Source organism: Aquarana catesbeiana, linkage group LG09, assembly GCF_042186555.1.
Source record: "Aquarana catesbeiana isolate 2022-GZ linkage group LG09, ASM4218655v1, whole genome shotgun sequence".
NCBI classification, from domain to species: Eukaryota; Metazoa; Chordata; class Amphibia; order Anura; family Ranidae; genus Aquarana; species Aquarana catesbeiana.
Genome location: NC_133332.1, coordinates 112411649 through 112434118, shown reverse-complemented (window position 1 = coordinate 112434118; position 22470 = coordinate 112411649). Strand labels below are relative to the sequence as shown.

The 22470-nt window shown below is 41.9% G+C and overlaps 1 protein-coding gene across 1 annotated transcript in view; it reads right to left on the bottom strand.

Moving 5' to 3' along the window:
- The window catches only part of WDR44 (WD repeat domain 44), a 136478-nt gene that overhangs the window by 35103 nt on the left and 78905 nt on the right, over positions 1–22470 (bottom strand). The window contains exons 8-12 of the mRNA XM_073599151.1: positions 18697–18780; positions 16813–16919; positions 15521–15672; positions 15299–15437; positions 3806–3870 (exon numbers count right to left, since the gene is read on the bottom strand). Coding sequence (XP_073455252.1) covers positions 3806–3870; positions 15299–15437; positions 15521–15672; positions 16813–16919; positions 18697–18780 — 547 coding nt within the window. The remainder of the gene's footprint in view (positions 1–3805; positions 3871–15298; positions 15438–15520; positions 15673–16812; positions 16920–18696; positions 18781–22470) is intronic.

The following is a 22470-nucleotide window of genomic DNA, read 5'->3' as shown; positions in this document are numbered from 1 at the left end:
CCAGGGACTGTGACATCAAAAGGGGGCGGGGTCTCCGCCTATATAAGTCACAACGCAGCCCTCGGAGAGCAGTCCAGCCGGAGAGAGCGTCGTGTCAACATCTGGAGAAGAGAAGAAGACAAGAAGTCCGGACCTCTGCTGGCAAGAGAGCTACCTGAAGACAGCAGAGGAGCCGGCCGAAGAACTGGAGAGAAGAGAGCGGAGAAGAACCAACCGGACGCCGGGAGAAGATGAAGCGGAGGGACCCCCGAAGCCGGAAGAAGACCCCCGAAGCCGGAGGAAGATCCCCCCCCCCGGAGCTGTTTAATAAAATATTTTAAAAACCTGTGTAGTGTGTTTTATTACTTACACTTTTTCCCTAGGTGAATGGGTAGGGGTACCATGTACCCCATACTCATTCACATAGGGTGGGGGGCCGGGATCTGGGGGCCCCCTTATTAAAGGGGGCTCCCAGATTCCGATAAGCCCCCGCCCGCAGACCCCGACAACGGCCAGGGTTGTCGGGAAGAGGCCCTTGTCCTCATCAACATGGGGACAAGGTGCTTTGGGGTGGGGGGGGGGCCCGCAGGGCGGCCCCCCTCCCCCAAAGCACCCACCCCCCATGTTGAGGGCATGTGGCCTGGTACGGTTCAGGAGGGGGGGGGGGGGCGCTCGCTCGTCCCCACCCCCTTTCCTGACCAGCCAGGCTGCGTGCTCGGATCGGGGGTCTGGTATGGATCTTAGGGGGGACCCCACGCCGTTTTTTCGGCGTAGGGGGTTCCCTTTATAATCCATACCAGACCTAAGGGCCTGGTATGCCCCGCGCTCGCCGCAATAGGAAAATTTGTTTTTCCTATTGCAGCGAGCGCGAGATGCAATACCCTGCCCTCGTGTCGTATCTGGTCCGTCGGACCAGCATACACACGAGCGGGCTTTCCGTCGGACCAGCACACACACGAGCGGACTTTCCGCCCGAAACTGAGTCCGGCAGAAAGATTTAAAACTTTCTTCAAATCTAGGTCCGGCGGGCTTTTGGGAAAAAGTCAGCCGGAAAAGTCCGCCGGCGCCCACACACGGGCGGATTGTCCGGCACACTCTGGTCCGCCGGACCAAGTATGCCGGAAAGTCCGACCGTGTGTACGCGGCATTACTGTTATACTACTTTGTTTTATTGTTAACCGTCATTTGCTTAGCAGGTACGCCATTCAGTTGCAGTGCAGATATATTTATCTTGACAGCAACAGCGTTTGCTCCCACGATACATAAAACCGTGGCTCTGTAGGAGGTGATTTCACCACCACAGTTAAAAACAAAATGGTGCATGTATGCCCATCATTAGAAGTGGGTGGATGAAGGGAGGTATTCTAATGGTGGGCATAACAACTGATCAATCTCTTTTTTTCGTTCAGCCCACAGGCTGCATGAAAAAAAAATATTACAATATATGTCCAACAAGGACCAGCAACGTCATCGGCTTCTAAATGTTGTGCATAAAATGCCAGGACAGTTCAAACCCCCCCCCCCAAATGACCCCATTTTGGAAAGTAGACACCCCAAGCTATTTGCTGAGAGGCAATTTCGAGTCCATGGAATATTTTATATTGTGACACAAGTTGCAGGAAAAAGACAAGTTTTTTTTTTTTTTTTGTACAAAGTTGTCACTAAATGATATATTGCTCAAACATGCCATGGGCATATGTGAAATTACACCCCAAAATACATTCTCTGTTGCTTCTCCTGAGTACAAGGGATGCCACGTGTGAGACTTCTTGGGAGCCTAGCCGCGTACGGGACCCTGAAAACCAAGCACCGCCTTTAGGCTTTCTAAGGGTGTAAATTTTTGATTTCACTCCTCACTGCCTATCACAGTTTCGGAGGCCATGGAATGCCCAGATGGCACAACCCCCTCCCCCCCCAAATGACCCCATTTTGGAAAGTAGACACCCCAAGCTATTTGCTGAGAGGCATGGTGAGTATTTTGCAGCTCATTTGTTTTTGAAAATGAAGAAAGAAAAGAAAAATGTATTTTTTTTTTTTTTTTTTCTTTTTTCAATTTTCAAAAGAATACATTTTTCTTTTCTTTCTTCATTTTCAAAAACAAATGAGCTGCAAAATACTCACCATGCCTCTCAGCAAATAGCTTGGGGTGTCTACTTTCCAAGATGGGGTCATTTGGGGGGGGGGGGGGGGGGGGGTTGTGCCATCTTGGCATTTTATGACCTTAAAAACTATGATAGGTAGTGAGGAGTGAAATCAAAAATTTACGCCCTTAGAAATCCTGAAGGCGGTGATTGGTTTTCGGGGCCCCGTACGCAGCTAGGCTCCCAAAAAGTCCCACACATGTGGTATCCCCGTACTCAGGAGAAGCAGCAGAATGTACTTTGGGGTGTAATTCCACATATGCCCATGGCATGTGTGAGCAATATATCATTTAGTGACAACTTTGTGCAAAAAAAAAAAAAAAAAAAGTTTGTAATTTTCCCGCAACTTGTGGCAAAATATAAAATATTCCATGGACTCAACATGCCTCTCAGCAAATGCTTGGGGGTGTCTACTTTCCACATTTTTAAAAACAAAAAAAAAAAAAAAACAAAATTAAAAAAAAAAAAAAATCGCAATAAGCGTATATTGATTGGTTGGATAGCATCTTTATTTATTTTTTTTATTTTTTTTACTAGTAATGGCAGCGATCTGCGATTTTTATCAGGACTATGGCGGACACATTTTTGGGACCACTGGCATTTATACAGCGATCAGTGCAGAGCAGGGAGTGGGACACATCACAATACTGGACGGAGGGCGGGAGCTGCCAGTTAACTGTCCACATTAACCAGCAGGTGATTGGTTGCTCGGAAGCTGGGCGGTCCTAGCAACCAATCACCAGTTTTTTCATGTTCTTCTCCAAAACCCCGGCAGCTCCCGCCCTCCATCCAGTAACGCAACACCTCTCGCTTTCCTCTACAGTATAAGATAAGCGGCTACTACCTACCCTGTGTGCGTGGGGGGGGAGCGAGGGACAGATGACACTGGTTTAGGGGGGTGCGCAGAGGACATAGCTAGGGGTTGGCAGAGAACACTACTAGGAGGGGTGATGTGAAGGGGGCAGAGGACACAGGACATTACTGTGGGAGGGATGATGTGAAGGGGAACAGAAGACACTACTGTGGGTGGGGAGTAGGCACAGGACACCATGCTGTGTTTTTATTGTGGGCTTGAGTTATTTAATTTTTTTTAAAAAGGGCTTTTTCCCCTTTACCTGGGTATCTTTGATTTCCTCCATGTTGTTCAGGTAAATCTCAACTTCTGAAAAGGTTGCCTACCCCTGCCATAGAGTGACAGTGTGACCTGCCTGTCCCCCTGCCACCCTTTAGATGTCAGTTGCCGGTGCAGTCTTTTTCCTACATATGCAGTAGATTTAGCAGCACAAAGAGTAATGGGAGTTGTAGTTTGAGTAAAGCAGCACGCATGACAACAATATACATGTGCTTCGCTCTAACTCAGTGAGTGAAATGTAAGAAAAAGAGCCTCATTTGGGGGCACGTTGAATAGGCATTAACAAAAATAAATTTATTTTTACATTCTAATAAATCTCTGTAGTATAGGACATTAGGCATGATATTAAGATGTTAGTTTAAGATGGATGGATTAGAGTAACATTTAAATGATAAACACTACAATAATAACCAAATATGTCTTCATCGAACATATACTACATTTTCCTTTACTAAAACATGATAAATATATTAAAAACGGTAATACAACTGTTTCCTGGACCAAAAGACCCATCTCTGGCCATGCAGTATAACGTGTGCCTGGCGATACATACCCCACCATCGGTATCAGATTTGGAAGAATTAAGACTTTCTTGAGATGGTGAGGGAGATACTCGCCCTGAAATGAGAAAGAAAAGATAAAAGACATAAGGAGGATTTACGGGAGGATTTGAGAAATGTTCTCACAATCAATCCTGTTTACTTAATTAATCTGTGCATGATTGGAGAATTAGGGCCCATTCACACTAGAAACTGCATATGAATCGCACTGCGTGTTCTGAGCAGTGAGATTTCAGGCCATTAATTTTGAATGGGCTGAATTTGCACAGTACCAAAAGTAGTGCATGCACTACTTTTGGAAATGTACTACTACCAGATAGCATGATACATTTGTACCATGTGATCCAGTGCGGGCAAACGCACTGCATTTGGGGTCTTATTACCTTTGCACTGACAGCATATGGCAAGAGCAGTGCGATTTGTATGAGGTGAGGGAAACCGACACAAAACGTGGATTTCCCACACAACATTCTAGTGTGAATGGGCCCTGAAAGTGAATCTTCACCTTTGATGTGAACATTTATTAAATCCTTAGTAAATTAGCCTCACAATTTTCCAGTTACTGATGGGGTAGGAATCAAACTTTAAAATATAAAGTGTGGGAGGGGGCGGGGGAGCTGGTCATAAAGCATTCCAGCATCAAACCTAAACCTAGGCCAGAAGGAGGATACCACAAAATATACATCCACTTGAATAAAAGGCCTTCTTCAAACACAGTGAATAACAGCCACTCATTTGTTTCCATCAAGGAAAAGGAATTAGGACTATTATGGTATTTGCCATCTGAAATGTCTTTCCATAAGAACGAAATGTTCACATGTACAGTATTTCACAAAAGTGAGTACACCCCTCACATTTTTGTAAATATTTTATCTGATCTTTTCATATGACAACACTGAAGAAATGACACTTTGCTACAATGTAAAGTAGTGAGTGTACAGCTTGTATAACCGTGTAAATTTGCTGCCCCCTCAAAACAACAACACAGCCATTAATGTATAAACCGTTGGCAACAAAAGTGAGTACACCCCTAAGTGAAAATGTCCAAATTGGGCCCAATTAGCCATTTCCCCTCCTGGTGTCATGTGACTCGTTAGGGTTACAAGGTCTCAGGTGTATTAAATTTGGTGTTATCGCTCTCACTTTCTCATACTGGTCACTGGGAGTTCAACATGGCACCTCATGGCAAAGAACTCTGAGGATCTGAAAAATAGGATTTTTCCTACAGCTTACCTGTAAAATCTTTTTCTTGGAGTACATCACACAGAGCAGCTATAGTAATTACTATCTGGGTTATACGCCACTTATAGGTGAATGGACACTGGTACACCCAAAAGACAGGAAGTCTCCCCTCTATATAACCCCTCCTATACAGGAAGTACCTTGGTTTTGTAGCAAGCAATTCCCAAAGGAGGGGAGGGGCCTCTGTCCCATGATGTACTCCAAGAAAAGGATTTTTTACAGGTAAGCTGTAGGAAAAAAATCCTATTTTCTTTATCGTACATCACAGGACACAGAGCAGCTATAGCAATTACTATCTGGGATGTCCCAAAGCAATGCCCCTGAAGGGAGGGAGACACCATCATAGAAACTGCCACCAAAGAAGGACCTACTCTGCCATTTGTAACACGCTGAGGCCAAAGGCAGCATCTTCTACGTGATTGACATCAACCTAGTAAAAACCTAGATGTATAAAAGACCAAATAGTGGTCTTGTACACCTGGGCCCCTGACATCCGATGATGGATGGCCCAAGATACTCCCACACCTGGTAGAGAATCTCTCAAACTGGATGCCGCCTGCCCTTCCTGGGCTCTTCTGGCAGCACAAACCAGGATTCCTGACTTGTGCAGTCAACTCAAGTAGACCCTGAGCGTCTGAACTACCTCTAAAGTAGGTAGCGATCTTTCTCCTGCCTACTGCGTATTAGGAGAAAAATAAAAAGGCAAGATACTGTCCTGATTCAAGTTAAAAACTAGAAACCACTTTAAGCAATAAAAATGGATGAGGACGCAACATCACCTTATGATGCCAGACCAAGAATGGCTCCTTGCATGAAAGAGCCACCAACTCCTACACGCCACTTTGTGAAGTGATAGCAACCAAAGAAGCCACCTTCTGAGATAAAAGGACCAACAGAATCCCCTGATTGGTTCAAAAAGCGGCCTCTCCAAGGACAGTCAAGATCAATTCAAGTCACACAAGAATTCAAGGACACAAGAATGGCCTGACAGTTATATGCTGTCCAAGTTATATGCAGTGTTAATTTTGGCAGCAAATTTCAATTTAGTTTTAGTCTTAGGACTAAAATGGCATTTCAGTTTTAGTCTTCTGCAATTGTTTTAGTTTTAGTCGTTTTTAGTCGACCAAATCTCCAGTACATTTTAGGCGACTTAAACTCATTTTAGTCGTCTAAAATCTAATGGGTGTAATTAAATTGTAATGCATCAGTTAACATTTCTCTACAATTTCCAAACTCATTATATACTGCTGGAGTGAAAAATCGAATAATGTTATTTATTAAGGTATTGAGGTATGAACTACAGACCAGTGTTAATTTTGAAGTCAAATTTCAATTTAGTTTTAGTCTTAGTCTTTTGACTAAAATTCCATTTTAGTTTTAGTCCTTTTTTAGTCATCTCAGTTGTTTTAGTTGTATTTTAGTCAACTAAAATAACATTCATTTAGTCGACGAAATTAACACTGGTTATATGCTGTATGAGGTATGAAACAAGGAGTGAGAAGCAATGGACCCTGGGAAAAAAAAATTGATAGGCGAACTCTGACCCTTAACGGTACTTAAGGCCAAACTCCTTTCCTCTACCGATTGAAGAAAGAAAAAGAAAATCTTCCACCCACATATTTCTGCGGGTGCCACTTCCTGGCTTCACCCCAGGCAAAAAAATATTTTCAAGTCTTGTAACTGAAGTTCCCCAAAGCTGGCTTCCAGGTGCTCAACAGTGCTGAGATACAGGATTCAAGACCATCAGGTCCCACTAATGGGAGCAACCCCCGCAGGACTCGCTATGAGTGTGTTCCAAGCCCCCCTCTGGGCTAATTCGGCCAACACTAATATCAGTGTTACCACCTTATGAATTCTTCGCAAAAAATGTGGCAGAATCCGAAATGGGGAAAAAAAAAAAAAAAAAAGAGAGAGACAGAGACAGACAGAGATAGAGAGAGATAGAGAGAGAGATATATACACACACACACGTATACATATACACACATGCCTGCATTTCCAGATGGAACCTACAACAGATTTGTCCTATAATCCAGAGCAAGGCATACTGGCCAAAAATTCCAAGCTATTGGACAGCATTCTCTCCTGTGGAGACCAAGCCCACTGAACTGTAGCCAGCCTCGAGTCAACTTAGAGAGAGACTGGCATCAGTGGTTATTTTCCAAATTCCTGAAAAGGAAGAAAATCAAGCACCAATTTTTGCTCTGGAACACCCCAGAAACAGAGCCTTCCGGCAATGCAATGCCTGGATCTTCAAGTTCCAGACAGAGAATGAACCTCTACCAAGATCTGGAGTAGGGCTGTATGTAGAGAGCATGCTTTGACCTAAACACAGCTTCCTCCTGTAGAAATATATCGAAGGAACCCCTGGAATTGACCGCTTCCTGAGCAAAGATTGAGGTAAAGAGTATTGAAGTGTCTCCAGCACTGGGGCTAGACGCTTTGAGAACTCTCCAGAGCTGTGGCCAACCCAAAAGGGAAGATTTACAAAAAAAAAAAAAGGCTTTCCACTGCAATTACAGAAATCTTTGATGAGCCTGGAAACAAACCGCCACACGAAGATGTCCGTTTAGATGATTACGGACCCCAAAATCTGCCTCTTGCAGAGAGGTCATCACTGAACAGTCTAGCCCATCTGAAACAGAAGGGTGTTCAACGGCTTGAGATCTTAAGATAGACCTCATGTCCCTATTTGTCTTTGGAACTGCTACCATTTAATTGTCTCACAATAATGAGCCCATAACTTCTGTTCCAAGAGCAAATACAAGGCAAATGACTGACAGACCCAGACAGTTCCAAGAAGTGCACTTAACCTACCAGGTTTCTGACGGCTAAAGATGGAACAAACCACCTCAGAGACTGCCCTAAGATTTTCTGGCCTGAAATACTCTCAAAACCCAGAAGCCTCAGATGCCTCCCTCACCTAGGTGGGGAAAGCTTACAGCATCTGGTATGCCCGGGCAGTCTCCCATCTATATACTAACCAGGCTTCATCCTGCTTAGACTTCAAGCAACCGAGATCAGGCATGATCAAGGTAATGCAGCCGCAGTCTAACGAAAAATGAATGTGCCAGGAAACACTGCAATGCCAAACACCACAGTGGATCAGATGCACCCGAAACCACTGTCCATCAGGAGATGTGGACACTGCCAGATCCCTTATCAAGTATCTTTATGCGATCATGTATAACCATAAGTATTTAAGCAAACATTTATAAACATGCATCATTATGCAACCATGCAAAACCATGTATATCCAAACATGTATAAACATGCATCTTTATGCGATCACGTATAACCATGTCTATTTGTGCAAACATGTCCAAACATGCATCTTTATGCAACCATGTATCTTTATGCAATCATGTATAATAGAGGTCGACCGATATATGGGCCGATATTTGGCTTGGCATCGGCTGATTGTGCTGATAAAAAAAGCCGATTATAACTTCTTTGGGACTTGCAAATGACTTCTGTAATAGAAGTCAATGCAAGTTTCCCTAGGTTATCTGTGGAGAGGATTCTCTCTCCCCCCTGGGCAGCCTGCCAAGTCTGATAAGAAGAAACATTGTATCTTTTCAAGTTCTTTTTATCAATGAACTGAGCTCAGTGTGTAGAAGCTCTCAGTTTAACCATTTAAAGACTAAATCTTTTCTGACACTTGTTGCTTACAAGTAAAAATCCTGTATTTTCTGCTAGAAATTCACTTAGAACCCCCATTATAACATTATATATATTTTTTTTAGCAGAGACCCTAGGGAATAAAAAAGCGGTTGTTGAAATATTTTATGTCACACGGTATTTGCGCAGCGGTCTTTCAAACGCAATTTTTTTAAAAAAAATTTATGAAATAAAAAAAAAAAAAAAAAACTAAGCAGTAAAGTTAGCCCATTTTTTTTCGTCCAAAAGTTTTGATTACCTGTTTTTGTGTATTTAATATTTAAGATAGTTATTTTTTTAAAATCTAAATTATACATAGAAGTGAACTGATTGGAGGTTTGTTTTGTTTAATACAAAAACTAAAACTAAATAAAGAACTGCGCTAGGTGCATAAATATGAAAACCTAAAAATGAGTGAAATGTGAATGACCAAGTTTGAAAAGTTGAAAAAAATATCAAAATCCTGCTGCTAAACACTAAACCCTCGACATAAGGCAAAAACCAAGTACATACTAATGAGTGTAGCGCTGGACATATAGAGCTAAATAGTTAATGTGACTGGTGACTACAAAGATATTGTGCACAATCTCTAATGTGGCTAAATATCAGTTAAACAGGATAACCTCAGTGAAAAAGTAAAAAGTAAAAGGTGCAGCATTAAATTAATAATACAATACCAAAAAAATTTGCATAAATTAATCATCTAAGGTTTAAATCTGAATAAAGTTCAAATAAGTGGTAAAAGAAAAGTTCAAAAAAGTGTCCCAAATAACACTGTGTTGATTCCAAAGAAATCCAGAAGAGATGTTTTTGCAGGGTTCGGGAATATTTGATCCACCTTTCGTGTGGCCCACCACCAAATGGAAAAAATGAAGGCTTACCGACAAGCCTGCGACCGCCCTTATTCAGGGGGGTCAAAACAGGCTTAGTAGTGGAAATCTCCAAGGATGATGGACCCTCCGAACTCCCTCTCTCCTCGTCAAACCGGCAGCCCACCGCAACGGGGACAATAATATGGAAGTATGCTCACAGGGAATCCTTTACTGTTCCTTCTCAGAAAGGCTCAGGCACACCTGTGGTATTGTATTATTAATTTAATGCTGCACCTTTTACTTTTTCACTGAGGTTATCCTGTTTAACTGATATTTAGCCACATTAGAGATTGTGCACAATATCTTTGTAGTCACCAGTCACATTAACTATTTAGCTCTATATGTCCAGCGCTACACTCATTAGTATGTACTTGTTTTGTTTAATAAATGTTTAAATGTAAAAAATTTTCTGTATCACTTATTACTTAAGGTTGCTTCACACTGGAGCGGGCATGCGTTGACGGTAAAACGCTGTTAGTTTTAGCGGCGCTTTACCATCATTTTAGCGGCGCTATTCGGCTGCTAGCGGGGCGCTTATAACCCAGCTAGCGGCCGAGGAAGGGGTAAAATGCGCCCATGAAGCGCTGCTGCCAAAACGCTTTGCAGGCGCTTCGGCAGCGGTGCGCATTCATTTCAATGGGCAGGAGTGGTGGAGGAGCGGTATACACCGCTCCAAAGATGCCGCTTGCAGGACTTTTTTTTTTTTAACATCCTGCCAGCGCATCGCCTCAGTGTGAAAGCACTCGGGCTTTCACACTGAGACTGCAGAGGAGCCGTTTTACAGGCACTTTACAGGCGCTATTTTTAGCCCAAAAGCGCCTGAAAAACGCCCCCGTGTGAAAGGGGTCTAACTGTTAGATTTTATGAGATGAAGGGAAAAAAAAAAAAAAAAAAAAAAAAATCGGCCTAATATATCGGCCCAAAAAAATCGGCATCATATATCGGCCATCGGCCACCGCGATTTCTAAATATCGGCATCGGCCAGAGAAAAACCCATATCGGTCGACCTCTAATGTATAACCATGTATATTTATGCAAACATGAATAACCATGCATCTTTGTGCAACCATGCTCATGTATCTTTATGCAAACATAACATGTATAACCATGTATATTTATGCAAAACATGAACATGCATCTTTGTGCAACCATTTATTTATTTCAGGTACTTATATAGCGCCATCAATTTACGCAGCGCTTTACATATACATTGTACATTCACATCAGTCCCTACCCTCAAGGAGCTTACAATCTAAGGTCCCTAACTCACATTCATACATACTAGGGACAATTTAGACAGGATCCAATTAACCTACCAGCATGTCTTTGGAGTGTGGGAGGAAACCGGAGTACCCGGAGGAAACCCACGCAGGCACAGGGAGAACATGCAAACTCCAGGCAGGTAGTGTTGTGTTTGGGATTCGAACCACCGACCCTTCTTACTGCTAGGCGAAAGTGCTATCCACTACACCACTGTGCCGCCCTATGCATTCTTGTGCAACCATGATCATGTATCTTTATACATAACCATGTATATTTATGTTAATATGTAAAAAACATGTATCTTCAACAACCGTGCGTTTCAGCTAGTTTGCAAGCAAGCACCTGCTTAACTGCAGTTGGCCCCACCATACTAGACTTTCAAATTTTAGCCAAGCACATATGCACTATACTGGAGATACAACTCCTTAAAATGCACCCAGACTCATGTTTTTCTAAACGTGTATATTTAAACATGCATTTAAGCAACAAGTTTGCAAGCATGTATACTACACTGCACCTGCCTACAGAGCAGTCAACAACACTTTAAAAGTGAACTGCTAACCATCCAGGGGTGTATCAACTTACAGTTGTACAGTCCCCCCACCCGGGTAAGCAGTAAATATGCGGCATATAATCATGACTTGTCTGTCACACAGTTCTCCCATAGTAACTACTCACACTTTGTTACCATCCATGGGCTGCTGCTATGTCTCCAGAGGCCTACTGAACCTGTTGCCACATATGGCATGGCCGGCCCTTTCTGCCTATATAAAAATAGGCCAAACTGAGCGAGCCTGCGCCCTCTAGTGGCTGGAGGAGAAACAGCAGACCACATGTGTAAGAGTACATAGCATGATTAAACAGCACACTGCTCCCAGTGGCCACCGGTAGGACAGACAGTCAGAACTCTTTTTTTTGAAAAAAAAAAAAAAAAAGAGAAACTGCAAACAAATGCAGACTTACCATTCTTGCTGCAGGGCTCTGAACAGAACAGGAGTCCAATCTTCACCCATCACAGCGAGCTGTCATAAAACACCTTCAGAGACTGGGTCCCTCCTTAATCTGGGGTCCACTCCCCTGGACCTGTATAGAATCCTGCAGGAAAGCACCTTGGTCAGAACAAACACTGCACAGGGCTCCATTACACAGTGTCCTGCGCCGTAAGTTTGCATTACAGGCAAACCTCAAGGAATCTTCTCTCCTTCCAATGAGGCTCGGGTACCATCCATTTTGGCTGACAGCTTTTTCAAATGGATCCATTTAAAGTCCATGGTTCTTAATAGAACCGTCCAGACTTCCACATATGCTCCAAGAGCACATGTATCCCATCAGTGACCACCACCTTACAGACACTGGCGAAAAAACTGGGGTACTTCCTGTATAGGAGGGGTTATATAGAGGGGGGACTTCCTGTCTTTTGGGTGTTCCAGTGTCAATTCAACTATAGGTGGCGTATAACTCAGATAGTAATTACTATAGCTGCTCTGTGTCCCGTGATGTACGATAAAGAAAAAATAATTGTTGCTCTACATAAAGATGACCTAGGCTATAAGAAGATTGCCAAGACCCTGAAACTGAGCTGCAGTAGGGTGGCCAAGACCATACAGCGGTTTAACAGGACAGGTTCCACTCAGAACAGGCCTCGCCATGGTCGACCAAAGAAGTTGAGTGCACATGCTCAGTGTCATATCCAGAGGTTGCTTTTGGGAAATCGAGGTATGAGTGCTGCCAGCATTGCTGCATAGGTTGAAGCGGTGAGGGGCAGCCTGTCAGTGCTCAAACCATACGCCGCACACTGCATCAAATTGGTCTGCATGGGTGTCGTCCCAGAAGGAAGCCTCTAGTAAAGATGATGCACAAGAAAGCCTGCAGTTTGCTGAAGACAAGCAGACTAAGGACATTGATTACTGCAACCATGTCCTGTGGTCTTACGAGACCAAGATAAACTTCTTTGGTTCAGATAGTGTCAAGCATGTGTGGCAGCAACCAGGTGAGGAGTATAAAGATAAGTGTGTCTTGCCTATAGTCAAGCATGGTGGTGGGGGTGTCTTGGTCTGGGGCTGCATGAGTACTGCACTGGGGATCTACAGTTCATTGAGGAAACCATGAATGCCAAAATGTACTGTGACATATTGAAGCAGAGCATGACCTCCTCCCTTCGGAGACTGGGTCGCAGGGCAGTATTTCAACACGACAATGACCCCAAACACACCTCGACCAGAAGACCACTGCCTTGCTAAAGAAGCTGAGGGTATAAATGTGATGGACTGGCCCGGAATGTCTCCAGAACCTAAACCCTATTGAGCATCTGTGGGGCATCCTCAAATGGAAGGTGGAGGAGCGAAAGGTCTCTAACATCCACCAGCTGGGTGATGTCGTCATGGAGGAATAGAAGAGGACTCCAGTGGCAACCTGTGAAGCTCTGGTGAACCCCATGCCCACGAGGGTTAAGGTAGTGCTAGAAAATAATGGTGGGCACAAAATATTGACACTTTGGGCCCAATTTGGACATTTTCACTTAGGAGTGTACCCACTTTTGTTGCCAGCGGTTTAGACATTAATGGCTGTATGTTGAGTTATTTTGAGGGGACAGCAAATTTACACCTTTATACAAGCTGTACACTCACTACTTTACATTGTAGCAAAGTGTCATTTCTTCAGTGTTGTCACATAAGATATAATAAAATATTTACAAAAATGCGAGGGGTGTACTCACTTTTGTGAGATACTGTATATGGCAGAATGAGAACTAAAAAATACACACTACAGCTGTCATCCCAAAAGTTGACCCAAAATTCCTGGTTAAGAGGTAATCAGCGGTGATTGGACACATCGCTGATCACATGGTAAAGAATCTACGTCATAGACTTTACTGAGATCAGGGATGCGGTGTCAGATCAACAAAACACACCACCAATCGCCTCCATACACATACACACACACACACACACACACACACACACTATATATATATATCTCTCTCTATACACACACAAATGCAGCCATTACATCTAGGACTTGGTAATTTACAATAAAATGTTTGCTTTTGGTTTAATAATGCTTTAAAACTTCTTCAGCTGTATGCAGTCTGCTTTTTTTCCCCACTTAAAAGCTGCATTTCAAAACTAGAGACTGTATGAATCCAAGATGTAGCGCAAGAATCCTTAATGATTAAGCTTATTGGATATGTTGGAGGGGCGGTCCTGAAGGTGGGACCCTTGTGCTGAAGCTTGTCAGCTGATTAAAGTTTTGCCTGAACACATTGGTGTGCGGCTTTTCCTTTACATTTTAAAGAGCTACAGTATGTGTGGAGGAGTACTGGATTTCAAGCCAGCACCTGATTCCAGCATACGAGGAGAGCACTTGGAGGGTTGGAGCCGTGCACTTTTCTTTGACTCTACAAACTATAAGAAAAGTACATCTTGCCAACTGATAGACCGACCTACTTCTGCTGTAGTTTTGTAAAAACAAACACTAGATTCGTTGGTCCAACCCCTCTACATCCACCATCCCTTGTTTATGTAAACTGCCCTTCTTACATGCTTTAGGCATTAGGTTTTCAATATAACTTCAATTTCATAACTCATTTAAAAACTAAACCCCTAATGAGGAGTTGGGCTAAAAGAAACTAGAAAGCTCCCCCTTTAATTAGGGAGAAGCATATTACAGCCTTCTTAAAACCAAAAGGTGTTTGCTTGTCTCACTTCCAAAGAAAAAAAATGGTGGATTGATTTTTCATTTTAGGAAACTGGTCAGAGCCATGCAAAATTGTTCCTTTATGCCTCCGTGGCCAATTGCAAATCCAAAACTGCTGGACATATATTTCAAATGGCATACAACTGTTGCAGTCCAATTGATGATCATTACTACCATCTATAGGAAGGAATGGCTTCTATGGGAGTAGAGCTTTTGGACCATCAAAACCACAGAATAATCTGACAACTTATAGCAGGGGTCTCCAAGCTTTCTAAACACAGGGCCAGTTTACGGTCCTTCAGACTTTAGAGGGGCCAGACTGTGGCCATTGGGAGCAGAAATTGTCTTGGCATCAGTGGGAGTAAACAATGCATCTTTGGTATTAGTGGGAGGAATAGTGCACCATCGCTGATGTCAATAGGAGGAATAGTGCCCCATCATTGCTGTCAGTTTGAGCAATAGTAGTACCCCATTGTTGGCATCAATGGGAGAAATAGTGCACCATTGCTGTCAACAGCAGGAATTATGCCGCATTGTTGGGGTCAGTGAAAGGAATGTCTTGTTGTATCAGTGGGCGGAAAAGTGCCCCAAGGGCCAGATAAAAGCAAGCAAAGGGCCATATCTGGCCCCCGGGCTGCAGTTTAGAGACCACTGACACATAAAGGTGGGCTTAAAGTAATACAGTAAAGCCTTCCTAAAAACAAAGTTATTTTCTTGTCTCACTGAAAACCAAGTAAATTAGCAATCTCTTGCCTTCTGTGTTGTACTTGATCCTCATGTTATTGAAATAATCAAAAGCATTTTTGAGAACCCAAATCCTGACAATATTGTCCTGTCCAGCTGAAGCAAGCAGCCGCCCACAGTGAGAAAACTTCATGGTCCAGACAGCTCCCTTGAAGAAATAATAAAGGAATATTAAAAGATTGTGCGGACTGTGTCACGTTAGTGAAAGCTCTTAGCGGACACTAGCATTACCATGTGCTCTCCACTCAGGTCCTGCACCACTTTGATTTGCTCAAAGTCGTAGGGACCCTTGAAGCCATGAGCAGCTTTGAATTTCACAGGTCGGGTGTAGGGCATTCCTTCATCATCACTGGATGACTGGTCATCTGGGTCTGTGTGAAAAACTAAGAATACCGGAAGATCATCAATATATCACACAAACTTGTACATTTTCAAGCAAGTTACAGAAAACATTCCATTAACCCATTCCCACCAAGTGTCCCTTTGCCACGGTCTTCATCAGGAAGGATCAGTCGATCACATGACCACTGTGATAGGCAGTCACAGTGGTCACATGTTTAGAAACAGGTCCCGCGGGCCAATGATTATTAGCAGTCCGAGAGCGGTTTGTGACTGCTTGGTCACTGTGCTCAGAGTGCCCTCTCAACACAGAAAGCTTTGCCACCTACGGACACATATGTGTGGCATGTGGGCCTTAAATCCACCCTCTTTGCCACAGCACATATGCGTTACGTTGCCTGCAAGATATTAAAACTGTTCATTTTATTGCTTTTAATGGGACAGCGGTTTGGAACTCGAAATATAAATCGAAGAATTGTGTCTAACTTTCATAATTTAAAGGTCGATAATGCAAAGGTGGTATGCATCGAACAAATGAAGCTTCTTGTTTAGAGGAGAGAGCACAAAGATGACCACAGTGAGCAGCTGTTCTTTCACTACCATACTGAGCAGTCAGCAATAAAATCTGGAGGGCTAAGCTTTGAGTTATTGCTGATTAGAAAACCAAAAAATAAATAAAAAGCAGATGGATACAAAAAAGCTTTCCATTTCCAGGTTATAGAATCGTTTAAATTAATTTATTTCTCTTAGATTCTTTAATGAATAAAGCTTCCTTATAAAAAGGCGGAAGCGCATAGATGGCCACATTAGTGAGCTGCTGTTCCTTCACCAAGTGCTTAGTGATCCAAGCTGGGGAGGGTTAGGCTTTGAGTTACAGTTGGTTTAAAAAAAAAATTAGATGGATAAAAAAACTGAAACATTACATTTCCCATGTATGAGATTTAAAATAAATTCCATAAACATTTACAGTACATTTTCTAAACCTTTTTTAAAAACAATATTAATCTGGATGGTGCAGTGGTAAGCATGTACATTGAAATGAGCATAAAAATGTTACACAAAAAAAAAAAAATTAGAACATTTAAGGAAGGGGTTACTTTTTAGATGTAAACACTTTAGACCCTTGGCTTTAAAAAGCAAAAGTATAGTATATTGATTAAAGGAAAACCATGTGGACTACTGACCCTCATCTCTGACACTTTTCACTTTATTCACCGCCCGTTCGCCATATTCTTCTGCCAGATGTTTTGCTCTTTTCACCTTTTTTCCTAAAAATTTCTTCAGTTGTGTCCTTGAAACACAGAGAGACTAATATAAGACCACCATGAATTCACTCAACAAAGTACACGATTTACATTTATATTTGATCATGCCCTAGCATTTACTTAAAACGAATCTCACCAATTGATTCTCCCCGATTACGCCCTACATTACCTCTTTAAAAACAAAAAAAACCCTGTTAGGTTTTGGATTAGTTAGGATCTCCATCCATTTGTTTTTTTATTATTAAAAGGTTTTCTATTCACTTTTTGTCCTGGAAACACAATAGGAAGCAAGGGAGAATCTCTCCAAAGGGAGGGAAATGCCCATTACCAAAACAGGCATCTCCAGTGGAAGATTCCCCTTTCAGTTTTGGTGAAAGCAGTAAAACATTCTATTTCCCAATACTTTCTGCTCTGGTCACTATACAAATGAAGAACTAATCTCTGCAGTGGGGACACATGGCAGTAGAAACCTAACAAAACTTTCTAACCTACTTTTTGGCTATAGACATATGGCAAGAGGATACACAGCATTTAATACCTATAAAAGGAGACCGAAGTAAATAAAAAAAGTAGTTGTTACCACAGCAAAAAAGTAAACATGAAGGGGTCATCTACAAAATGTAAGGTGGCAAAGTGGGCTTCATGAAAATCCATATCATCATTTAAGATGGCCATAGAGAAACAGATATGACCTTAAAGATTGTGAGCAAACCTATCCTCACATGAGTCAAGTAGGGTCAGCATTTGACTCTTAACAGAAAAGGGAAGGCTAGAGACCCCCTAACTGGAAGATTTTGCAATGAGCTGACAGACTGAGGCACTTGTTAGATTTCTTTTGTAGTACAGAAATGGCACAATACTGGCAAATGATGCTCAAATTCATGTGCACTTTGCTTTATTCATCTATAGCCATCTCTAGACATCCAGAATAATCCAATATGCAATGCAGAGGCTGAGAAAGAGCAAAATGCTAAGATCTATAGGATCTACAGTTAGGTCAGATTAGTTAATATTTAATGATTACATTAGGATTTGTGGTGATAAAAGCTTCTATAAGAATCCAGTGATGAAGTGTCCATAGACATCAGATAGACTCCTGATGCCAGCAATTTTCTAGAATGATTTACTGTCTGAGGCACCCACAGGACTCATAAGCCAAGGTTTATTAGGTGAAATAGTGGCTTGGCGGGTACTGACCAGCTTTATGTAGCTGGGAAGCCTCTGAACAGAGAGAAAATGTATATTCCAGAGCAGTAAGATACAGCAGTCAGATTAGGCTCCTTTCACACAAGCAAAGTAATTGGGTCCACCTGTCAATTTTTTTTTAAGTGGATCAGATTGGACCCTCTATTTTCATGCAAACAGACATGTGTCTGTTTACACCCACCTACATCCAATCCGATCGTCTAAAAACAGACAGATAAGGATCCATTCCCCTTCCTTCTAGCGGATCGGATGGCAGTTGGGTACAAACAGACAGGCGGTCCGTTTACATCCAACTGCCCATAGAGGAGAGCAGGCTGTGTCTGTGTCCTCTCTTCATAAGTGGAGTGGACATGGACCAGCCATCTGTCTGCTCAGCGGGGATCAGCGGATAGACCCCCCGCTGGGCAAGGCCAATTCCGCCTCCTGTGGAAGGGGCGTTTGTAATTACTGACATCCACCTATCAAAAACATCATGACAACATGTAATAATCAGTAATACAACCACAATGGTATCATCCTGTATTGAGATTTTATTGCTGTAATATGAATGTAACTTGCCCTCTCTCAAGAAAACAAAATAGTAGATAAAAAAATTACGTTTTCTGCTTTAATTTTCCTCCGTCTGTATCGGTTTGATGAGGTTGCATCTTCTCTTCATCATCGGATTGTGCAGCATCATTACTACAGTAGATAGAAAAGAAAGAAAAAGCCATCACATTGATATTGAGTGATGTCACAATTCAAACCAGGCCATGTACCACAAAAGGAAAAAACAGGAAAATTTCACTGACGACAGTTTCCACCCAAAAAGTATTTTAAAGCAAAATCTAAAAAATTACAACTTTGCCAATTCCCTGGCTATATGCATAATTTCTCTATACTGGGACAGTTTCTTAAATTTTAGCTCACAGCTGAAAATGAGAACTTTACACATTTCAGTAATAAACTGACATTTTCTGGAGCTAAACGACTCTCTATGTTCGCCTATGTATCCATGCCAACACAGGCGTTTAAAGGCGTTAAAGGAGGTTAAAAAAAAAACAAAACAAAACAAAAAAAACAAAAAAAAAAAACAAAACCACCTCCATCACCTGAGCGTTTGGGAAAGGAGCGTTTTGGCAGGAAAAGAAAAATTAAGCCAAATGCAAGCAAAATGCTTGTAAAACGTGTCTAAGCACTAGACACATTTAGAGCTCCAGCATTCATTTCAATAACCAGAGTAAATTAATCTTCTGACCAATGAGATGAATGCCCAAGCGTGTGATGTTTTTGAAGCGGCTTTTCTCCCGCCAGGAGAAAACAGTTTAGAAGAGGTACCTGGTAATCCTGCCATTAACCTACTTCTTGTCCTAGGGTGACAATGCTCACTTACTGCACTGTATCTCTGGAGGAACACCATTGTAATCCTAGGCTTCTCTTCGAATTTGGATTACGGACCACTTGCCCCCATCGCCATAACATTGGGAAAGGCGTTTTGTCGTTCAGAGGTGAACTGGTAACTGTTTAAAAATCCCATGCAGCACAGTATTGTTAAAGAAACCGCATTCAATGGTAATTTACCAGGTCAAAAGGGAAACAAATAAGAACAATATGTCAAAGGGAAGCAAATAAGAAGTTCATGTTTAGGGGTTACATTCTTTTTGGAGGGGACAGCTTGATTAACATAACACTTCTTTTGTTTTAGCTCTTTGTGTTCTAGCGCTTCTTTAATATCTGCTAATGAACTTTGGCAGATTCACCCATTTAGCTCAAAACTACAAAGGCCTGCATGTGACACAAGGGTTCCTGTGTAGGAGAACGTTCAAGGTAAAACTAATGCATATCCTGCCACTGTGAGCCGATTCACTCATTTCTAAAAGCTGGTGGAAAGTAGACGCTTTTGTTTTAGGCTTCAAAAGTAGGGACTAAACGCAACCCACTTTAAAAAAAACAAACAAAAAAAAAAAAAACACGTGGATGCAATTTAAAGCAATGTGTGTGACTTAATTATTGCGCTCCTTTAAGAGGCTCTGCTCAGCACCAATTTTATTATCTAAAAACATCCACATAACTAATCAATTATGTCTTAAAAAAAATTAAAAAATGCTGCTCCTATGTAGAAATTAGAAATTCTTTGAGGCCATAAATATGTAGGCTTTCACTGCAGACCTCCTTCTGGTAATGTCGATTGCTTCCCTGTCTTTGTTACTAATATTTTGAGTCACTGACCCAGAACAAGCATATAGTTAGTGAAGTAAGAACATCCAATCTCCATACATATTCTGACTCAGTAAATCAATGTAATAGACCAAATGAGTTAGTAAATCAGCCAGGCAAATAGAATGCTTAGGAAAAGAGACCAGCAATGGCAGAGTCAATATTTCTTGCATGCTGGGTTTCCTTTAAAAGCAACCTTTCAGGATGAAAACATTGCATTGCAGTTGCAGGATCCAGGGCTTTAAAATTTGGCCTTTCCTTAGTGCCTGCTGAGTCACTGACCTGTTCATAATCTAGTCTAACTAGTTTGGAAGAGTGATTTTAGGGCCAGTTCACACCACCATTCCGGGCCCGTTTCCTACACCACATCCAAAACACACTGCAGTTGGGATCTGCAACGGGTGTTAATAGTAAAGTTAATGACACCCCAAATGCGTTTGCAAAAGCAGTGCGTTTGTTTGCACCAAAACACATGGTACAGATGTACAATACAATGCGGTTGGAGCGAGTTTCCAAAAGTAGTGCATGCTGGAATGTACAGTGCATTCCTGTGCGATTCCCGGTGTAAAGTGGCCCTTGAAGAATTCCCTACTTTTGCAATGATATGCATTTTTTAATCCAAGATTATATTATATATACACACACACACACACACACACACACACTAACTTGTCCGCTCTGGTGTATATATACACCTTGATGTAAATGTAGTACTGTAGATAGATATATCTCTATCTATCTATCTATCTATCTATCTATCTATCTATCTATCTATCTATCTATCTATCTATCTATCACACCACTAAAACTCCTGCCTTTTTTGCCATCTGTGTCACATTGGGGAGTTTTTTTCCCCATCATCTAGACATACTAGGAAGCAAAAGAAAAGGTCTCCAAAGTTATGAAAATGCACTCTTAGGAAGCCCATACATTGCAACAAGTTGAATGGAAAAAAATAAAAACTAAACAAATAAATAAAAAATGACCCGATTGCCCCAGTCACACACTTAAGGTGGATGGGAGAATCACTCCCACTAGCTATTGTGTTTGACAGAGGGGAGACTTCCCCAATGTCGAAATACACTGATCAGCGCTGGCAGATACGCTGCCAGATACAGAAAGCAGCGCTGATAGTGTGGAAATTTTCCAACATGCTTTGTTGTACAGAAGTCGGTCTACAAACCAGCCTGCCCATACATAGATTGAAACTCGGCGAGTCCCTGCTGAGCTGGCCAAATTTTGATTCATATATGACTGGCTTTAGACAGTGGAGCACAGCATGTGTCCCTGCTGGTAGATTTCTCCTCTATTCCTGTTCTGGAGACAACAAAATAGTTGGATTTCCCCTCATTTATATTCCTGATAACAGTGGTCACCGGGACAATGATAAAATATCCCCAACAAGGATATAGACATTAAAACCTGAAAGTGGTTCTAATCTTTCGTCACTGCAAAAAAGGAAAAAAATAAATAAATAAAACCTTGACTACCTGGCTCTTGAATTTATTATTAGGGGTTAGCAAACTAACTTCCACTGACAGCGATAGAAAAATGAAAGTGAACAGTAGAGAAAAAGCACAGAAATGAAAAAGGGAAATGGGGGGGCATGGAAAGAAGGTACGAAAAAGACTGTTTTGTTCATAGTTTTGTGTTTTAAAACAGCAAAAGCTTAATATAAGATCAACGCAAATGATTCCTAATAAATAGACTCTTCACATATTCGTCTGTAGAACATTGTATTAGATTTGTAGTAACACATAAAGGAAGCCACTCAACAGATAAGTAAATTACCAACTCCAGTGATGACATTAGTACAAATGTAATTAATTATATCAAATAAAGCACATAAAAACAAAAAATGACAAAGAACATCGTGGACAATCAAATTTTGGGAACAGAACATGAGCCGGAAAGATTTGGCCGTTGAGAGAGAGAGAGAGGCTAATCAAGAGAAATGCAGTAAAGCTCTATTTAATTTCACCAACCATATCTGCTGTGACGTTGGCCTTTGGGTGCCACGTCGGAAGTTTTTTTAAACCAACATTCTGCCCGCCTGTACGGGGCTTAAGGAATCTCTATTTACTTCTGTTAGAAAACTTAGTGCAGGCTATATAGTTATTTTTTGTATTGGCTCCCGTGTGCCTCAATACTGGTAACGTGTGTCTCCGACAAAAA